Source organism: Perca flavescens, chromosome 11, assembly GCF_004354835.1.
Source record: "Perca flavescens isolate YP-PL-M2 chromosome 11, PFLA_1.0, whole genome shotgun sequence".
NCBI lineage: Eukaryota > Metazoa > Chordata > Actinopteri > Perciformes > Percidae > Perca > Perca flavescens.
In genome coordinates this window covers 10,356,945-10,377,684 of record NC_041341.1, presented here as the reverse complement: position 1 = coordinate 10,377,684, position 20,740 = coordinate 10,356,945, and the positions used below count along the sequence as shown (strand labels likewise).

General features: G+C 39.7%; 1 protein-coding gene across 1 annotated transcript in view; it reads left to right on the top strand.

Annotated features, from left to right (window-relative positions):
- cntnap5a (contactin associated protein family member 5a) overlaps positions 1-20,740 on the top strand; it is a 104,673-nt gene that overhangs the window by 24,041 nt on the left and 59,892 nt on the right. Inside the window, exons 3-6 of the mRNA XM_028591655.1 lie at positions 2,468-2,661; positions 13,506-13,653; positions 19,769-19,972; positions 20,445-20,629. Coding sequence (XP_028447456.1) covers positions 2,468-2,661; positions 13,506-13,653; positions 19,769-19,972; positions 20,445-20,629 — 731 coding nt within the window. The remainder of the gene's footprint in view (positions 1-2,467; positions 2,662-13,505; positions 13,654-19,768; positions 19,973-20,444; positions 20,630-20,740) is intronic.

The window sequence follows — 20,740 nt, the reverse complement described above, 5'->3', positions numbered from 1 at the left end:
AATGACTGTGATGAACCCAGCTGGCAGGCAAGAGAAGTCTCAAAAAAATGTCGAAACAAACTATTTAAACAGACTAAACTGATCCAACAATGACAAAATCTGGCCACAAAGGGGAATATATATAATGGCTGATCTGATTGGACCATTTTTGAAAGAAAGTAGTAAAACGAAGACAAACACAACCACCTAAACTATCAATTCAAATGTTTTATCAACTAATCACCAAACTGAAGTCCAAACACACACAATCTCTCACCTAGAAATCCCAACATAGCTTTGGACTATAGCTTTTTTTAATTTCATATATGCCATCAAAACCTAATTAGAGCTACAGTCGGTGAATGCTAACATTTCACAAAACTGTTTTAGGATTGTAGAAAAGGTACTAAAATATTACTAGTAGGTCTTTTGTAGAAAATAAGAAAAGAAAATCTTCGGTTTGAGTTTTCCAGAGAAAAAAACATGCCAGACACTCTCAGTATCGTGTAGAGGAGGCTTTTGGAACAAAGGTAAGCTTGTTGAACTCGCAGGATTCTGCTCTTTGTAAGTTCTCGAGCCAGGCTGTACACATTTCGAAATGGATGCGCCATTTTCCGCTGAAGTGTAACTTCACCTTGAAGCCTTTCATTCGCAAACTCTCCCTCTGTTCACATTGGGACTTCATACGTTTTTTGCAATCTGAGCCCTGTGGCGACTTAGCACATGCCACAACGACCCACTGTCTCATTGTTTCATGGTAAGGCAAGGCAAATTAAAAACATTAAAAGACAAGAATAAAATTGATAGTGCAGTATAAGAATAAAAGTTACAGTGCAGTATAAGAAATTAAAGTTAATAAAATAGATTTAAAGAAAAGCAACATTAAAAAGATCTTTAGCTTAGATTTAAAAGAACTGAGAGTTGCAGCGGACCTACAGGTTTCTGGGAGTTTGTTCCAAATATGTGGAGCATAAAAACTGAACGCTGCTTACCCCTGTTTAGTTCTGACTTTGGGGACAACAAGCAGACCTGTCCCAGATGACCTGAGAGGTCTGGGTGGGTCATAATGTAGTAGCAGATCAGAAATGTATTTTGGCCCTAAACCGTTTAGTGATTTATAAACCAGTAAAAGTATTTTTAAATCAATTCTTTGAGGCACTGGAAGCCAGTGTAGAGACTTCAGTACTGGAGTGATGTGATCCACTTTCTTGGTTTTAGTGAGGACTCGAGCAGCAGCGTTCTGAATCAGTTGCAGCTGTCTGATTGATTTTTTTAGCCAAACAATTCAAAACATTTTTGAAAACACCCGTTGGTAGAATATCAAGGCAACAGGAGGAGGTTTTCAGATGTTGTATTATGTCCTCCAGGTTTTTAAGGTTGATCGTATGAAATTGTGTCATGTTGGAATTTGTTTTGCGTGCACACTGTGACAACACATATCCTGTACTTGATATGGAAGCACTGACTGTTTGTCTGATTTTCTGAATTTTGTCTGTGAAGAAGGAGGCAAAGTCATTGCAAGCCTTGGTAGACAGATGCTATTGGTACTGGAGGGTTTGTTAATCTATCAACAGTAGCAAACAAAGCATGTGAATTATTATTGTTTCTGGCAATAATGTCAGAGAAAAAGGACCGCCTTGCATTCCTTAGTTCCATATTATAAATGCGAAGTCTCTCTTTATAAGTGTTATAATGGACCTGGAGATTAGATTTTCGCCAACTGCGTTCAGCTTTTTGACACTCTCTTTTTTCTGTTCTCACAACTATAAAATTTCTCCATGGAGATCTTTCCTTACCAGAGACAGCTTTGACCTTAGTGGGAGCAATAGCATCAATAACATTCGTAATTTTACAGTTGAAATTATCTACAAGCTCAGTGACTGAGGCCCCAGTGAGGGTGGGTGTAGAGGAGAAAAGCTGAATGAATGATTCACTGGTGTTTTCAGTGATATACCGTTTTCTGATTAACTTTGTTTGAACACTTTTGGGCAGAGAGATAGTGCCGCTAAAGAAAACACAGGAATGATCAAAGAGAGCAACATCAGTCACCACAACCTTGGAAATGTTTAGACCCTTGGAGATAATCAAGTCCAGAGTGTGCCCCTTATTGTGCGTATGCTGAGTCAGTCCATAGCTCTCAAAAACACAACACAGTTCTTTGGTCCCTCGGTCCTGGGGGATGTCAACATGAATGTTGAAATCACCAGCAATAATTACACGGTCAAAGTTAATACAGATTATAGACAACAGTTCAGTAAAGTCGTCAAAGAAGTTTGCACAGTATTTAGGTGGCCTGTAGATATTTAGAAGTAGAGCTTGAGGGGAGGATCTTAGCTGAAGAGCCACATATTCAAGATATTTGCGTACATTGGAATGAGTCATTAAACAAAATGGCGACTCCACCTCCTTTCTTATTCACTCTATTCTCACTCATAAAACTGTTAAAAAATGGTACCCACTCTGTCTGTATTTCTCTGCCCTCCTTCAGGAGCAGGAGGCTGGTCTCCCATGGTGACCGACCAGGAGCCATGGCTCCAGGTGGATCTCAGGGAGCAGATGGAGGTGACGGCTGTGGCCACACAGGGACGATATGACAGCTGGGACTGGGTCAGCAGTTACCTCCTGCTCTACAGTGACACGGGCCGGGCCTGGAAACAGTACAGGCATGAGGATGGTGTAGGGGTAAGTCTGCACACGGGTGTTTCAGCTTTCCGTATGACTTTAGATTCATCGTTGGAGCAGGAGCAATATTATGTTATTTTTTTTTTTTTTTTTTTTTTGCTCACATTTTAACATTTCTTTTTAATTGACATTTTAAGGATATTTGCATATAACTGGATAGCCACGTGTTTCATTTCAAAATGTTCAGAACAAACTCATCTTTCTGCATAGTGACAGAGCAATGGATAAAGAGATAATTTGGCCCTGAAGCTGAAAAGTTGATGTTCTCTTCTTAAATATTTCTCCAATCTCTTGTGAAAACAAACCTAAAGTGTTGTTGTTGTTTTGGTGCTTGAAATGAGTTTACAAAAGTCTTGGGTTCCGAAGTACCGTAATATATAAATAAACAAGTAAATAAATGTCTAATATGAAGTTTTGTAAAATCGCTTTTTGAGTAGCAGTGTTGTCAAACCTCGCTTGGACTTGGAGAGGGTTGAGTATGGAGCTCAAGCTGGGGATTTAGTTATCCTAGCTTAGCATAAAGACTGGACGCAGGGGGGAATAGCTAGTCTGGCTGCGCTCAAAGCTCACTAATAAACTTGTTTTGTTTATCCATGAACCGAAATGGAAACATTATAACTTGTGGGTTTATGGGCAATTTGTGCCGGGACTATTTCTTTGCTCAAGCCATGCTAGCTGTTGCAGCCCCTGCTTCTAGTGGTTAATCAACCCCCAGATCTAGCTTCATATTTAAAGGTCCCATGACATGGTGCTCTTTGGATGCTTTTATATAGACCTTAGTGGTCCCCTAATACTGTATCTGAAGTCTCTTTTATATAGACCTTAGTGGTCCCCTAATACTGTATCTGAAGTTTCTTTTATATAGGCCTTAGAGGTCCCCTAATACTGTATCTGAAGTCTCTTTTATATAGGACTTAGTGGTCCCCTAATACTGTATCTGAAGTCTCTTTTATATAGGCCTTAGATGTCCCCTAATACTGTATCTGAAGTCTCTTTTATATAGACCTTAGTGGTCCCCTAATACTGTATCTGAAGTCTCTTTTATATAGACCTTAGTGGTCCCCTAATACTGTATCTGAAGTCTCTTTTATATAGACTTTAGTGGTCCCCTAATACTGTATCTGAAGTCTCTTTTATATAGACCTTAGTGGTCCCCTAATACTGTATCCGAAGTCTCTTTTATATAGACCTTAGAGGTCCCCTAATACTGTATCTGAAGTCTCTTTTATATAGACCTTAGAGGTCCCCTAATACTGTATCTGAAGTCTCTTTTATATAGACCTTAGTGGTCCCCTAATACTGTATCTTAAGTCTCTTTTATATAGACCTTAGTGGTCCCCTAATACTGTATCTGAAGTCTCTTTTATATAGACCTTAGTGGTCCCCTAATACTGTATCTGAAGTCTCTTTTATATAGACCTTAGTGGTCCCCTAATACTGTATCTGAAGTCTCTTTTATATAGACCTTAGTGGTCCCCTAATACTGTATCTGAAGTCTCTTTTATATAAACCTTAGTGGTCCCCTAATACTGTATCTGAAGTCTCTTTTATATAGACCTTAGTGGTCCCCTAATACTGTATCTGAAGTCTCTTTTATATAGACCTTAGTGGTCCCCTAATACTATATCTGAAGTCTCTTTCCTGAAATTCAGCCTTGGTGCAGAATTACAGCCACTAGAGCCAGTCCCACAATGAGCTTTCCTTAGGATGTGGTATTTTGTATTCACAGCAGGGCGTTGCGGGATGATGGTTTTTGTATGTAGTATTTCTGTCTGTAGCAAGGTGGAGGGTGGGGGTGTGGCCTTGACCAACTGCCACTTTGCCCGTTTGAAAGCCATGATGTCTCTCTTTCATGGGTGGGCCAAATTCTCTGGGCGGACAAAGCAGAGAAAGGGGAGGTTCATCGGCCCATCTGAGCTTTCATTTTCTCAAAGGCAGAGCAGGATACCCAGGGCTCACCTATCACTATTTCTAGCCACTGGGGGACCATAGGCAGGCTGGGGGAACGCATATTAATGTTAAAAAACCTCATAAAGTGAAATGTTCATGCCATGGGACCTTTAACACACAGACATGAAAGTGGCAGCAATCTAAACATTTACTTCTGTCACACAGATATCATTACTTTTCCACTGTCTCTTCTCCGTGGATTAATTCGTTGATGACCTTACAGGTCCGAGCCAGATAGCACATCCTCTCACTTTTTTCTGACATATTTCAAGGTGTGGGAAGTGTCAACACAATTATTATACTGCTTTCTTTTTTTGGTCCTCCATGTAATGTCACAACTTGTTATGTCAGCCTGTACACGGACTCAACCTGTAAGGAAATAGCCTGATGTTAGCACATTAATAATAACGTTAATAATCCTTTATTGTGTTCGCCCCAGTTATGTCAAAAGCTGCTGACAAGATGTTAAATAGTTTTTACTGGCGTTTTTACACCTGGCAGAACAATTAGCAGAGTGTAGTTGCTCACAGGCATGTAACTGCTGCAAACTGGTTATTTTTTTCATTGTGTTAAATAAAAAGATCACACATATGTGAGGGTGGACATTATTTATAGTGTTGGGGGTTGTTTTTAAGTATTTATCTTCCTACATATTTTAAAATAAAATCTACTGAAATATAGGAAGATTAGATAAAATATCATGAGGTTGAGCAAAATTGTTTTAACTCTGAAACAGGTCTAACTTTTTTAAAGTCAAAATCCTCTTTTAAGAGCTCCCTAAAACACTGTTCCTGTCACTAACCCACTGAATGTGCATTAATCCACAGCTTAAAATAGTCCCCAACAAATACACTATTTACTTCCGTTTGAGTAACCTTTACTAGCAGTGGCCAGCTTTTTTGTTTTTTAGAAAAATACCTTACCTTTTTTTGACAGCAGGTCCGTATACAAGGAGTTTAAGATGGGTAGTTTTGATTGGCCCCAAAACAAATAGTTATCTTTGCTATGTGCAAATGTGGAGAACAACAATCAACCTTGATAGAAATTGCTCAAACAAACACATTTCCTTCTTTATTACGGAGGGTTGGAATATAACAGCAGAGCTTTTTATATTGTGGGCCCCTGATGGGTGTGGGGCCCTTAAGCAGCAGCTCAGTCTGCTGATGGCTCACACCATCTGGCAAAAACAGTGCAATTTCAGATATTTAACCAGAGATCAATGTGTTTATGTAAACAAGTACACAGTATCATGAGTCCGTTTTGAATTAATGCCATAAAATAAATAGAAGTGTACCACTTCCCCTGCAAATTATATGAAATATTTACAGAGAGCGAAGTTCAGTGAGACATTTCCGTTATGTGTGATCCAGGCTGTCTTCATATTGTTATTTTTAAGAAAGGAATTAAAGCTGTTGTGCAGTGAAAAGACGAGACATTATGTGTAGATATTACCACCATGACTTGCAGCTATCACCTTTTGTAAGTGAGCCATGAGAGAAAAAAGAGAGACTGCTGCACTTAACTTCAAATGTTAAAATTAATATAGCACTCAACCACGGCATACAGTGCTGTATCGTAGTGTATCATCCTCCAAAACCTGGCAAGCATTAACACCAAGCGTGACTAAGCTTTATATTTACTGATGCGCCTGTAATGCACACTCACAAAGACAATTTAAACCCCACTCCTCCCATCTCCTCTGCGGTGTGGATGTGAACTTGGATTTAAGGTATCATTTATATAGTGCAAGGTGAATGTCGCCCAATTAGTTAGAAATCTCTTATTCAGAAACTCACACTCAAGCTGACGAACTACAGCGTTCACCAAGACCTTTGGTTGATACTTACTCACATCCGTCTTGCATTTTAACAAGTGAAGCTCAAAGGTAACGGCTCACTGCCAGAAACTGAACTGAGGGGGACTAATGAGAGAGCAGCAGCAGCTGCTGATATGACTGCTAGCTCTCAGCCATTCTTAGCTAACGCCAAGCCAAATTAGCTCCATGGAAAAATGAGCTTTAATAAAAAAAAGGGGCTAAAGGTCAACAGCCCTGCTGGCATCTACTAAAGATGCTGCAGCGTTTAAAAACAAGATGCTATGAAACCAAGAAATACTGATCATTTTGAAAGTTCTTTCCAGCAGTCTTGCTTCAAATTTCTAGTGATATGTAACATAATATTACGTTTGTCCTGAAGGTGGCACAGAGAAATGTTTTCTTAAAATGGATAGTTTGGATCTTTTGAAGTGGGGGTTGTATAAGGTCAGTGTATACCAACAGGAAATGGCGGTCGGCACGCCCCCAGTTTGGAGAAGCAGACAGGAGTACTGACACGGAAGCTAAGCAATGTGCTGCTGTGGACGTGGGCACAGCAGCTAAAGATATTTTAGACACCTAAAAAAAAATCTATATCAGTTTAAGTGTACGCTATGTTTAGGATAATTTTACTGCTGCACCTTGCTGTCAAACAGTGCCTTTAGGACAGAGAACTGAAGCCATATATCGCTCATTTCAAAGCCACCAGACTCCTTTGATTCAAAAACATTCAAAAACGTAATTTTACATAGCAGAACACATCTACCGCCGCCTCAATCATTTAGTTGGTTTGTTAGGTTCTGATCCTGAACTGCCAATTTAATAAATGATTAGATGCTTTGTGTGCAAAGTTGCCTTTTATGTCTGGTTACACAAGTGGTGGGGGTAGGTTTCTCCCTGATGTTGGCTCTAGAGAAAAAGTCAGTCACCAAAATCAATGGCAGCCATCCTCTGAGGCCCATTAATATCCATACCAAATATTTTTGGAACATCAGGACAGCATCTGTGGACATAACTTGCTCTGGATCAAAGTGTTGGAAGGACATCTCCATCACTGGGTATTAAGACATCCGAAAAAGGAAAAACAAGTAAAAACATTGAAAATAGAAATGAAATCAGCTTTGACATATGGTAAAACATACAATACATAACATTTCTTTCCTCTCTAACATTATTTTGTGTGCTTAGTCTCCCGTTGTTCAACTTTAATGGTTCAGTCGCCTGTATTTTCTCATCACCTTAGTAACAGTGTTGTCATCACCGCATGTTCCCACAACCAGTATCCTGTCTGTGGGAGTGTTCTGAGCAAAGCCTTAGAAAGTATAAGAGGAACATGTGAAGGGACATGATGGCACAACTACAAGCTGATAATAACCTAATTAGTGAAAGCCATGGGAGAAAATCTGTGAAAATGACTTATGTCTGACGCTTTTGGGACATGAAGTGTGGACTTTTATCAGCTCATGTGCTGTGAAACTCAAAGTGACTTACTCAGTGAATGTGTTTCCTTAAAAAGAAAAAGGGGTTTGGCTTGATGGTACTTTTAAATTTAAATGTTTAAAGTAAACTCTTTAAAAATGACAGAGCCCCTGTTTTAAATCCCGCTTTAACCTAATTCCCTGTATAATATTTGCAATCTACTCCATGGTGAATTAGATGGATTCTCCAAACGTTTATAGGTGGGAAGAGGAATGTATTGTAGCAGGGGGTTCCAGATTACCTTCATTATCCTTGGAAAGCCTTATTCCGAAATCTATTTTTAATACAGCTGTGAATAAATTTGTGAAACTCATTCTTGTCCGTAAGGGGGGGAATTTATACATCCATTTCCATGCTTGTTAGCTGTTCAGGTAGATGGGAATCTAACAAGGAATAAAATGTGTTTACATGAATGTTAACTTTATCTGAGTAATTGTATCTTGTGATTGCACTTGCAATATTAAACAGCCTGATCTCAGAAAAATTGGTGGCTGAATCCTACCGAGTTGTTGATCCCCTGACTTCTCATCTAGCACCATCACCTCATTCTTCCAATACCAAATATCCATCAGCCTCGGCTGCCATTTGCATTTAGTGCCAACTAGCCAATATTAGCATGCTAACACCCTAAATGAACCTTGCTTTTGCGAACATGTTGCCTGTAATGTTGCTTAACAGGACCCAAGAACATGAAACACGCCACACATGTAATTTCAAACGGCCAAAATGTTCTATATTTTGTTGCTGAAGCCAACACAGAAACAAAATAAGCTAAAATGGGCAAGGACAAAATGAACTAAACTGCAACAACAATGTAAATATTTCAAGAATAAAGTGTGAGCCATATGACGAAACTGCTGATCAAGATAAACTATTGGCTCCTCTGACTTCTCATCTACTGTACAGTAGCACTATCATGTATCAGAAATGAAGTTTTTCCTTTCTTTCTAAGCCTCGGCTGAGTTGTTGCTGTGTTGGGCAGTAACGCATTACTTAACGCATTACTTATATTACTGTAATATCATTCCTTTCCACAGTAACGAGTAGTGTAAGGGAATACAATTTCCAACAGTATGTCTAATTATATTACAGTTACTTATCCAAGTAACGCTGCGTTACCCAAATGTGATTATTTTTTTTTTTGTTCCTAGGTAGGCTTTCTTAAATACGATGACGTGACGTACACGCTTGTCTTAATTTAGCGCGTGGCAGGTCACGTCACGTCGGCTAGCCAAAAAGCTAAAAGAAGGGCGACGGTGAGAGGAATGCATTCAATAGCTGGAGGTATTGTCATTATATAAAGGCTTTGATCATCCAACATGCCACTGTGAGCAGAGCATCATCCCTCTCCTCTCTCGCCTTGTGCACGCAGACAGTTACTATGGTGATGGGGAATCTGCGTCGCCAGGTCATTAAGTTGGAGCTAACTTTTTTGGCCTTTATTTTCTGTCTTCTCTCTCTCTCTCTCTCAAAATGACAAAATGTGTCCTTTCAGGAGTGCAGCTGTGTCTTTGCTGATCATACCATAATTCCAGGCACATGCACGGTTCACCAAAATCCGTAGAAGGCATCTTTTTTGTTTTAGATGTAACACCAACTTACAAAACGCGTTCAGTGTGAAATTCGACAAAAAACGTAATAGGCCTATGTAAACGTAGGATAGTCTTTGTAACATACAACAGCCTGAATGCAGAATGTTTGCTGTTTCTGCAGTTTGGCTGATTGTTGACCCCTTGTGTAGCGTTAGTTATCGTTCCAATAAAGTGGAATGAGTTCTAAAGGAGCTGGCAGTTTGTGCATTTATTTTTATTGTTATTTTTTTTATTTTTTTTGTGGGGCCTGTAATGTTGCTAGAATGGGCAAGGACAGTTGAACAACAACATAATAATTAGATAACTCTCCGGAACAACAACTTGAATATTATGAGAATAAAAGATGAGGCAAATGATGAGACAGCTGATCAAGACAATTGGTTATTACTCCTTACTAGCAGGATTGAGCCTACCTTTTAATACCCAGGACAGCTCAAGAATCAGCACCCTGGACAGCGCCGGTGACAGTTGCCATGCTGATGTTGAAGGTCCCATGACATGCTGCTTTTTGGATGCTTTTAAATAGACCTTATTGGTCCCCTAATACTGTATCTGAAGTCTCTTTTCCGAAATTCAGCCTTGGTGCAGAATTACAGCCACTAGAGCCAGTCCCACAATGAGCTTTCCTTAGGATGTGCCTTCTGTATCTGTAGCTTTAAATGCTATTGAAGAGGAGAGATGGGGGGCAAGGTGGAGGGTGGGGGTGTGGCCTTGACCAACTGCCACTTTGCTCGTTTGAAAGCCATGATGTCTCTCTCTCATGTGTGGGCCAAATTCTCTGGGCAGGCAAAGCAGAGAAAGGGGAGGTAACCTTGCTCCTTATGACCTCATAAGGAGAAGATTCCAGATTGGCCCATCTGAGCTTTCATTTTCTCAAAGGCAGAGCAGGATACCCAGGGCTCGGTTTACACCTATCGCCATTTCTAGCCACCATAGGCAGGCTGGGGGAACTCATATTAATGTTAAAAAACCTCATAAAGTGAAATGTTCATGCCATGGGACCATTAATGTTGAACCCAAAGCATCACTGTGCAGCCTCATGGAGCTGCTGGTGTGGGTGTAGACTCTAGGGCTGCCCCCTCTTAGTCGATTCGTCGACTAATCTGTCCTTTTTAGTCAATCATTTTATGCTTTTTTTTCATGCTGAATGACTTATTTCCATCAAATGATTCTTTGTGAAGAAATTCAGTTTTACAGATCTGTTGATTAAATTAACTAAGTCGATTAGTCGACAAAATTATGAGTGTTAGTCGACTAATAATTTCTTTAGTAGACAGCCCTAGTAGACTCGTTTTTTTACATTAACTTGACAGTACCTTCACATAACTATTACCCAAAATGTAACTCAATAGGTGTAGTAGACATACAGTATATTCAACTGAGAATAGATCCTCTTCCTACTAGCATATATATATATATATGCCTTGTTTATATATATGCCTTGTTGATCCTGGTCACGGGACTCCTTGCTGACTAACTGGCAGTCAGGGATTGCTGTAGCATATTCACTCGTGGCAAGGTCACAGACTCGTAGCTTTCTCCTCACTATGTGTTCCCTTAGGCGGTTTGACTGGCCAATAACCTTTTGGAACATACTGTAGCGTCTTCAACGGCGGAAGTAGCATTCTGCCGGCGGCCCCCTAGTGAATTGTTTAAAATAAAACGTATGCGCCTGTGCTGTATGCAACAGAAAGGAAAACTGACACAAGGGAGCTCATCACTGGAGAGGAAGAGTAAAGAGTCTTAATTAATGGGGAGGGAGACTGTTCCGCAGTGACAGAAGCATGAATAGAAATAATGAAGTCACAGTGGGGTTAGGGCTGTTTATGTGGATAAGGACCGACTTCGGTCCTCTGGACCTTTGGAAAATCTTCTGCACCCTCCGGGCTGTATATGAGACGATACTTCATCTCCCAGCTGTAACACACAGGATGTTTTGTTTTTTTTTCCAGAGAGGAAACAAAAACAAAACGTCATAGCTCCGGACAGCTTCAGTGGTGTTCCTGTAGTGGTAATGCTCTTGAATACTAATGACTCATGCTGACGTGCTTGAGTGTTGTTAGCTAATGAATAGCGAGAATGCTTGCAGTGCAGCCCTAATCAGAGTTTGTTTGGTTCATTACATTTTCCAGACATTCAGCTGGGAGTCGAGCGGAAATATGTGGTAATGATTATAACAAAAATAAGAAGAAGCAGAGTTTCACAAGCTGTATACCGAACATATACCACACACATAACCCCCACCTCCATTTAGCAATTGCGTCCTACATGTACAAAAACAGTTTTGGTTATTTCACCTTAGAGATTTTTGTCTTTCGGTTCTTGTCATTGGCTCTATTGGGGAAAAAAAAAAGGGGATGTCATGTGTTTCCAATCAGAGTTATAGCAATATTTGAAGCAGACACTTGGTGGCTTGTGTGCTCATGTTGCCAGCACTGCTATTCCTATCCCATTAAATTCCCAATGAAATTAAACCATACAGCCATAATAAATAAAAAAAAAATGTACGAAGGGTGTTTTTATTCCGAAGATTTTTTTCTTTTCTTTTTTTCGATTGTTGAATATTTTATATGAATACGCTCAGAATACACAAGAAATGTTTAACATTTGAAGTCACATTTTTAAAGGCTTTAGGTTATGTGAAATGTGGTACAATCAAACAGCCTTCTACCGCAGCATGTCTCACACAAAGGCTGAGAATAACAAGGTTGTGGTTGGAGCCCTGTATGACAAGCCTAGCAGCATGCTTTCATCAGCCGGATTCCCAATAACACACTGACGGCTTTGATTTTTTTTTTTTTTTTTTTTTTTTTTAAAGCTTTTGAGAAATCCAAGTGTTGTGAATATGTATATTGTGTTTTTTTTCTTCAAGGCCAATGTGTTCCTCACATTTTGTTCGCCTTAAAAGCGGTGTGCAGTGCTAAAGTAATACATTTGCTTTGACCGTACGTATAAGCCCCAGCGCCATTTGTTAATCCTTCCTGTGCCGACATGAATTACTGTGCATGTGTAAAAAAAAAAAAAAAAAGAAAAAAAAGCTTGGCGTACGCGTGCTAAGATTCAGCCATGACGCTGCGCTCGGTAAAAGGCTCAAAATGGGAAAGTGGTGGCATAAATCACAATAACAGCCTTACAAGTCGCACTGTTGCCTTGATTATCTACCAAGAGGCAGCATCCTGGTGCATTTAATGATGCTTCTCTTTGCAGCATTCTAAAAGCATCGGACGGTCATTTGTGCCGCTGGTAATTGTGTCTCTGCTGTTGCGGAGAGTTGAATTATTGGCCTTGTCTGACTGTGTTCTGTCCACAAACGCCTGGAGCTCCACTGCCAATGATCTATATTTTTGGTTCTTTGTAGTAGGAGTACTTATTGATCTGATATGTCACCTGCCTAGAATTGGTTATGAAGAAGCTGGTAATCAGTCATTTGAGAGGAGAGGTTGTTTGTCTCTGTTTCTGCCTCCATCTCTCACTCTCTCTGTTTCTCTGTTTATGTCCCCTGGCTTTGTCTGGTGCAGACGGAAAGTAGAGGAGGGATAGAATAGAAAAAGAAGAACGACATCTCACAATTGTACTCAGAGGTTTTTGTATTTAGCTCTGCAGGGAGAAAAAACAATATAAGAGCTCTTATTGCCCCCAGCTGCCTCAGTGGTGATTTTTTTTCCCTCCTTCTCACATGGATCTGTTTGTACCGGATATTCTCGTATGTCTACACCACACAACGATTCTTATCACTTTACATCAAATAGTATGTTCAAGAATAGGAAGAAGACCTTGCCCTTGGCTTCGTCTTGTCAGCACTTAGTTGTTGTCTGTGCTATTAAAGGATGTAGATTTTTTTTATTGTGCTTATATTTCAAGTATTCAGCTAAAAAAACAAATGTGTGTGTGTGTGTGTGTATATATACTCCCTGGTGAAAATATTACTATTCGGATCTGAAGTCATTTTCTTGTTTTTCAGTGGAGCCTCTGGTCGTAACCACAGTTTTTGTCCCTCTGTGATCCTGCAGAGATTTGTCGGGAATGTGAATTCGGAGGCTGTTGTCCAGAACAAGCTGTCCCACGCAGTGAGAATGCGCTTCCTGCGTTTGGTGCCTCTCGACTGGAACCCCAGTGGCTGGTTGGGCCTCAGACTGGAGGCGTATGGCTGCTCCTACAGTGAGTAACACACCTCTTGCAGTTAATAACACACTCTGAAAGCACTCAAGTCTACACATCAACCCTCTGTGGTTTACACCACCTAGAAGGATTTGTTCATTTATACATCTGGCTCTGCAGCTACACTCTTTATGGAGACTAATGAGGACTGTTTGCTCTTCACTTGGTTTTAACACGCCGTTTCATACTCCAGACAGCGGTGAAATAACTAATCAAAACAGCCAGGGTGTAAAACATACATGCACAGGGATTTCTCCACGTTGAACACATCCAGAATAAGACTTTGAAAGCAGCTTAAGACGCATGTTGGAACGTCGGGTGATACTGAGGCCCTGTCACGGTTTGAGAGATCAAAAGCAGGACCTAAAAAAGCACGAGACCATTCAGGTCTGGCAGGCTGGCAGAACACAAGGCGAGCTTTAATAAACATAAAGCAGAATCCAAGAAACAGACAGGCAACAAAAGAAAATCCAGACACACACTAAAAAGGAAAAAACACTAAAAGAAACTATACACTAGGAAGATTCACAGAGAGCCAGGAACAAACGCAGACAATCAGACACAAGAGAACCCCAAGACTAGGGCAATATATCGATATTATATCGACATCAATATATGAGGCTATATATCGTCTTCAATTTTGAATATCGTAATATTGTGATTCAACACAAGTGTCTTTTCCTGGCTTTAAAGGCTGCATTACAGTAATTTTCTGAACTTACTAGCTTATTATTTTATTATTTGCCTTTACCCACTTCACACGTCATTATCTCATATTACTGATGATTGTTTATCTATATTTTGTGAAAGCAAAAATAGTCAACCCTACAATATCACCGCAATATCAACATCAATGTATTTGCTCAAAAATATTGTCATACCTAATTTTTGTTATCATATTGCCCAGGTCTACCCAAGACTAATATACATAAGGGTAGGGGGGGTGGTAGGGAGGGACAGATGAGAAACACATCAGAACGGGGCAGACTGCTATGGCGCTGGCTAAGCTAAACACTAAAGAGCAAAAGTTGCCGATTTACCGGCAGATGAACACAGACTGTCCTGCAGGTACTGCTGCCATTCATCTGCTGGTACGGCAGAACAGAAAATCCCCAATTTTCTCTTAAGTTACCAGCTAACGCTAGCAGTAGCTAGCTAGCTTGGCTAAATCTTTCAAAAATGAATGTAGTTGTAGTCTTGCAATTTGTGACCCTGCAAGATCTCCAGTCTTTACATATTATGTCTTTAGATGTGAGATGGTGTCAGACCTTTTAAAAGTCTTCTAGTGTATGGTAGGCATAAGGCGGAAAACCCATAAAACCTACAAGGCAGGAAGTAAAACGAGACATGACACAGGAGAAGAACCTACAAAATAAAACAGGAACTAAAACATACCCCAGGGTCATGACAGGCCTTGGGTTTGAAGATGCAAGGTAAAACCATTTTATGTAGCTTTATAGACTTTATTTACTATACAGCAAATAAAAAAATTAAACCCATAACAGGGCTACGCTAGTTTAGAAAGCAGACAACTTGTGTTATTGTATACTGTAGCTTAGTTCACCGTATAGCAGCTACAAAAGACTGGAATGGAGCTGATTTTCCTGATAAATGTTGCTGCAAAATTCTGTATGTAGGACTTAGGAGAGAAAACAGAAAAACAGTCCAGTGTTCATCATGTAAAAATATGCTCAGCTTAGGGCTTTACATTTCTGATGCAATATTGATGTTGGTCATGCTAGCGGGCAGGTTAATAGCAAATGTAATTACTTAGGCTCATTATCTTCTTGTTGAAAGTTCACCAATTTAATTCATTATTCTCAGGTTGTCACAACTTAAATGCTTATTTTTTCAGGAAAACATGTTTTTGTTACTTCAGAGTCATTGCTCTCTGCCATGTCCCTTAAAGTGAGATATATGCTCCTGCTGAGGCTTTATGCAGAGCTTTCGCCATAGCTTAAGTGGACTGAAGTGCATACTTGTGCGTTGGTGTCTGCGTTGATCTCTTGATAAGAGAATAGCAGGGCCGGCATGTGTGTGTGTGTGTGCTCGGGGAGTGTGTGTAGAGCGAGTGAGAGAGTGACGGTGATTAGCTTAGGAGTGAATACCGACTCTAGAGGCATAGTGAGGAGAAACAAAGTGTCTCCCCTGTGCTTTTATGACCACGGTCGGAAATCTGTAGCAGGAGAAGTTAACCCTCTCGTTGATTTCATGTTGTTTATGGAGAAGGATAACCTGGAAACGAGTGGGGGGGGGGATGCAATGCTACCAAGCCACAGCCAAGCAGACCAATCACAGTTGTTGCAGTCTGCGTCGCCATCACGTGTAGTCATATTTTTTTGAGAGACGCACGTAACACAGCCTAGCGTCCGGCGTAGACTCCGGTAAAAATGACAAAAGGAGAAGAAAAGGGAAACAAACACCTTGAGTAGTGAAGCACACACCAGATGTGCCTTCCAGACAGAAGAAGTAATAAAAGTACGGTGTCTGGGATGTGCCATTCTTGACACCGAAGCATCAGCCTGTAAGCAAGACACAGCTGATCAAAGTGCATCGTATGCCGCCAGCGCGTGTTGCCCGTAATGCCGGGCTTCATCATGACTACAATTAAAGTAATTACCCTTAAGATAACAAATTCTCGAAAGAACATAATTCAATTATTGTCTTTTAAAAGATTTAATCATAAAAGATTACATTCAAATACATCCACACTTACGTGATTGTAATGCAATGTATAAACAAACTGAACCTATAAAGTTCATGATAAAAAGACACTATTATAGCCTGAGCAATCCTCCATAAAATACATGTTATGGGGATTCACCGGCACACCTCTCCCACGCATTGTGAAGCAGCACTAACTAGATGAGCCAGTGAATTAATGCACTGTGAAACACTCTCTGAATATCTTACAGTGATCAGTTTTATGTTGTCCAACCACCACACACTGGCGAAGTGTGTTAATGTTGGATAAAACCCGATGCTGCCTGCCTTGTGTACTCCTTCTTCCTCCATTGGTCAATATATTCGTATATGCTTATAAACTATTAAAAATGCCAAGTAAGTTACAATATAGCTGATGAATGAGTTAACCTACAGAAACTACCGAATCTGCCCAAAAAGGTTACATTGCCATGCAGCTCGTTCTGCTGCAGGATTGTCGCTCTGAAGCAGGATTATTTAGAGGTGACACTGAATGCCGCTGATCTCCAATCTATTCGTCAGGGTTCTCCTGAAATCATTAATTGTACATGAACGGTGAAAGTGGAAGAGAGGGAGTGTAATAGAGATTGAGATTCTCTCCATTTTGACAGGCAGGTAGCTGGTTCGGGTACAGCACTCTTTTCCTTCCTCACTCAGGTTGCTGTTGTATAGCAGTGATTATCAGCGCCGCGCGACTGTGTCAAGACTGCTAAACCTGTGCAGTTATTTGGTTTTTGACTCGGCTGTGGAAAGACCTTGCAGACTGTTACTGCTACTTAAACACTGTAGCTGAATCAGTGACTTCTTTTAAATCACTTCTTGAAACACATTTTTATAGACTTGCTTTCATGTGATGCTGTCTTTTTATCCTTTTTATCCTTTTGCCTTTTTTCTCTGTCCATCGGCACTTAATGACTGCCCTCCTATAACTTGCTATTTCCACTTATCTTCGATCTACTTGTGAATTTTCTTTTTCTCCTGTCCTTTAGAGCTGCTCCATCTTTTGTTGTGTATGTATAGTTAAGTGTACTGATGTGCTGTGTATATTTATGTTTTGTTTATGCTTTTGTTTCTTCTGTTAAAGCACTTTGTAAGCTGTTGTTTTTAATACAAATAAAAATAGTTATGGATTATTGTATGTATTATTGCAGCCAGTAGTTATGTTATGCCTTAAAGCTAGCATTGTGTAAGAATTTCTCCCATCTAGCGGTGAAATTGTATATGACAACCAACTGAATAAAACTTTCTAGCCCCTCCCGTTCCGATCGCGTTTTAACCGCTACGGTGGCCGAACCCGAAATTTGCTCTTACTATCTCCATCGTTTACACGCAGCTGTTCTAGCCACTCCAAATATTAACTTTGGTCTTGTTTCTTTGCCTGATGCGTTGTCGTTTTAATTCTCTTTTTCGCTTCCCTGGAGAGTAATCTGCCCCTGGCATTCGTCAGGGTGCCACTGAGTATAAAAGGGCGAAAGGCGGAGGTATGTCCCTCTTTGGCTAATGTATTTTAAAGATGGAGGCGAAACATGAGAATACTTTGATTAGTTGGTGGAAGTAATTACACATGAATGAGCACACATTTGTGAAAGAACAAAGTTTTTTTTTTGGCTAAGAATCAACTCAAATCAAAATTACAAAAATTAAACAATGTAGGTTTAAATAAAATGGCATTATACTAGGGGTGGGCATTGGTGGGTCGATCCCCAAAGAATTGATACTAAATCTTCTTGACTATCGAAATCAGTGTCAATAGAATCGATACCAAAATAATGAATCCATCTCATGTTAGATTACTTAATGCAATCCTCTTTGCCTCCTTAGTGACACAATAAAGATTTGTTATTTACCATTAGAAATTGCCTTGTGTTTTTAACATCCATGTGATTAAGTAACTAACAGTTAATAGTCAAATGAAATTGCTGTGTTTGGCAAATCATTTGGAAAATGAAGTAGCCTATTAATGATTCATTCAGCTCATAAATCGATGCAGACTTAATTGTGAGAGGAATTTTCTAGACCGTGACACTCCGTGGTTGAAGAAGTATTCAGATCCTTTACTTAAGTAAAACTACTAATACCACATTGTAAAAAAAATAAATCAGTCACAAGTTGAAGTCCTGCATTGAAAATGTTATTTACGTAAAAGTATTTAAGTATCATAAGGAAAATGTACTTAAAGTATTCAATGCTTTTATCCAAAGCGACTTCCAATAAGTGCATTCAACCATACAAACTCGGAACAGCAAGAATCACATAGAAGAAGTACATTTGTTTGAAATAAACCAAACTACAAAGTGCCACATGTAAGTGCAGTTTGTTTTTATAGAACCATCATCTTAAGGTGCAGTTGGAAGAGATGTTTGTTTTTAGCCTGCGGCGGAAGATGTGTAGACTTTCAGCTGTCCTGATGTCAGTTTGTTCCACCATTAAGGCGTATACGTGTGTCGCTAATAAATAAATAACATTTTTTACAAAAATGCAAAAGATGTGTTTGAGGTCATTTGGAAACTATTACAAATCGTGTATTTTCCTCCGCTATACTTATCTGACAGCTGTAATGACCAAATACCTGTTAATTGTCTTAAAATACATGAGGTTGAATCAAATTTTAAAATGTTTTGTGTTTAAAAAAAAAAGAATGTTAGCCGATTTATTTTTAACAGATTTTGAAAAACTCAAATATTGATATCCGTATTTGCATCAAAATCCAGTATCAGTCCGGCTCTATTCATCGAACTCAAGCTCTTCAGGACTCATCTTCAAAAGGAAGATCTGACAGATTTTACACTACATGTATCTTTTATATTACATACATTTTTAATATTAGTATTTCACTTCATATGAGTTGTACAATATTCATTCACATCATCTATATATAGTCTATAATTCTCATTCTTTTCCAACTTTATCTTTGGATTTGTAATAAGTATTCTACAGTACCTATTGTATGTACAGTGTTGACTGGCTTTTCATGTAATGTGTTGTATGTAATGTATGGTATTTCATGGTTGGACCCCAGGAAGATTAGCTGATTGCCATGGCAATCAACTAATAGTAGTGGTGGAAGAAATATTCAGATCTTTTAAAAATACTAAGTAAAAGTACTAATACCACACTGTAAAAATACTGTGTTACAAGTAAAAGTCCTGCATTCAAAATGTTACTTAAGTAGCAGTATGTAATTATCATCAGGAAAATGTACTTAAAGTATTAAAAGTAAAAGTACTAAATGCAGAAAAAAAGACTCAAGTAAAGTACAAGTACCTGAAATTTGTACTTTAGTACAGTAATTCCACCTATAGTATCTTCATTTTGGTTTTTTTAAATGGTGCAATTTTTACAGACAAATGGAACATGTTTTCCATTTTAAGAGGGCTTTACTGATTCAAGAGTACTTGTGATTCTCTTTCAGAGTCGTATGTGGCAGATTTTGACAGCAGAAGCTCCTTGCTGTATCGGTTCAACCAGAAGTCCATGTCAACGGTGAAGGACGTGATCTCGCTGCGCTTCAAGAGCCATCAGGCCGAGGGTGTTTTACTGCACGGAGAGGGGCAGCGAGGAGATTACATCACCCTGGAGCTTCACCGAGGAAGATTGGACCTCTACCTCAACTTAGGTGAAATGCGCTATCTCTCTCTCTCTCTCTTTCTCTCTCTCTCTCTCTCTCTCTCTCTCTCTCTCTCTCTCTCTCTCTCTCAAAATCAATGTTTTATTTCCCCAAGAATTTATTCTCACAGTCACGATTGAGAGGTGCTGCAGCAATGTTAAGGTTGTCATTTGTACATCTCACCTCAGTTCCACTCGGTAATGGGAGTTATGTCTTCAAAGTGCTAAATCATTGCTTATTGCAATTGTTTATTTAAAAGTAAAAAGAGAAAACAAAAGATGTAGACGTATACATATCTTCAAGTTTTCCAAGCAAATGCATTTGATACACAGCAATACGAAGAAAAAGATAATTTTTTTTTTTTATTGCCTTAGTTCGTCACCTGCCAGCCTGCCCTCACACATGTACAGGTCCACTGTGGAGGATGTAACTATGTGAAGCTTCTCACTGCGTTGCTGCTGTTTTCTCTGTGTTTCTGCAGACGACAGCAGGCTGAGGTTCAGCAGCGGCCGCGTTGCCGTCACCGTGGGCAGCCTGCTGGACGACCAGCAGTGGCACTCGGTTCATATCGAGCGCTTCAACAAGCAGGTTAACCTCACAGTGGACTCCCACACACAGCACTTCCAGACCAAAGGAGAAGGCCACTCTCTGGAGGTGGACTACGAGGTGAGGCCCTGGGATGATTCAATTACATAACTGCAGCTTTGTAAACGGGAATGTCTCTCGTTTATGCATTCATCCAGCGAGGGCCAGGCAGCCCTATCATTATTAAGATAG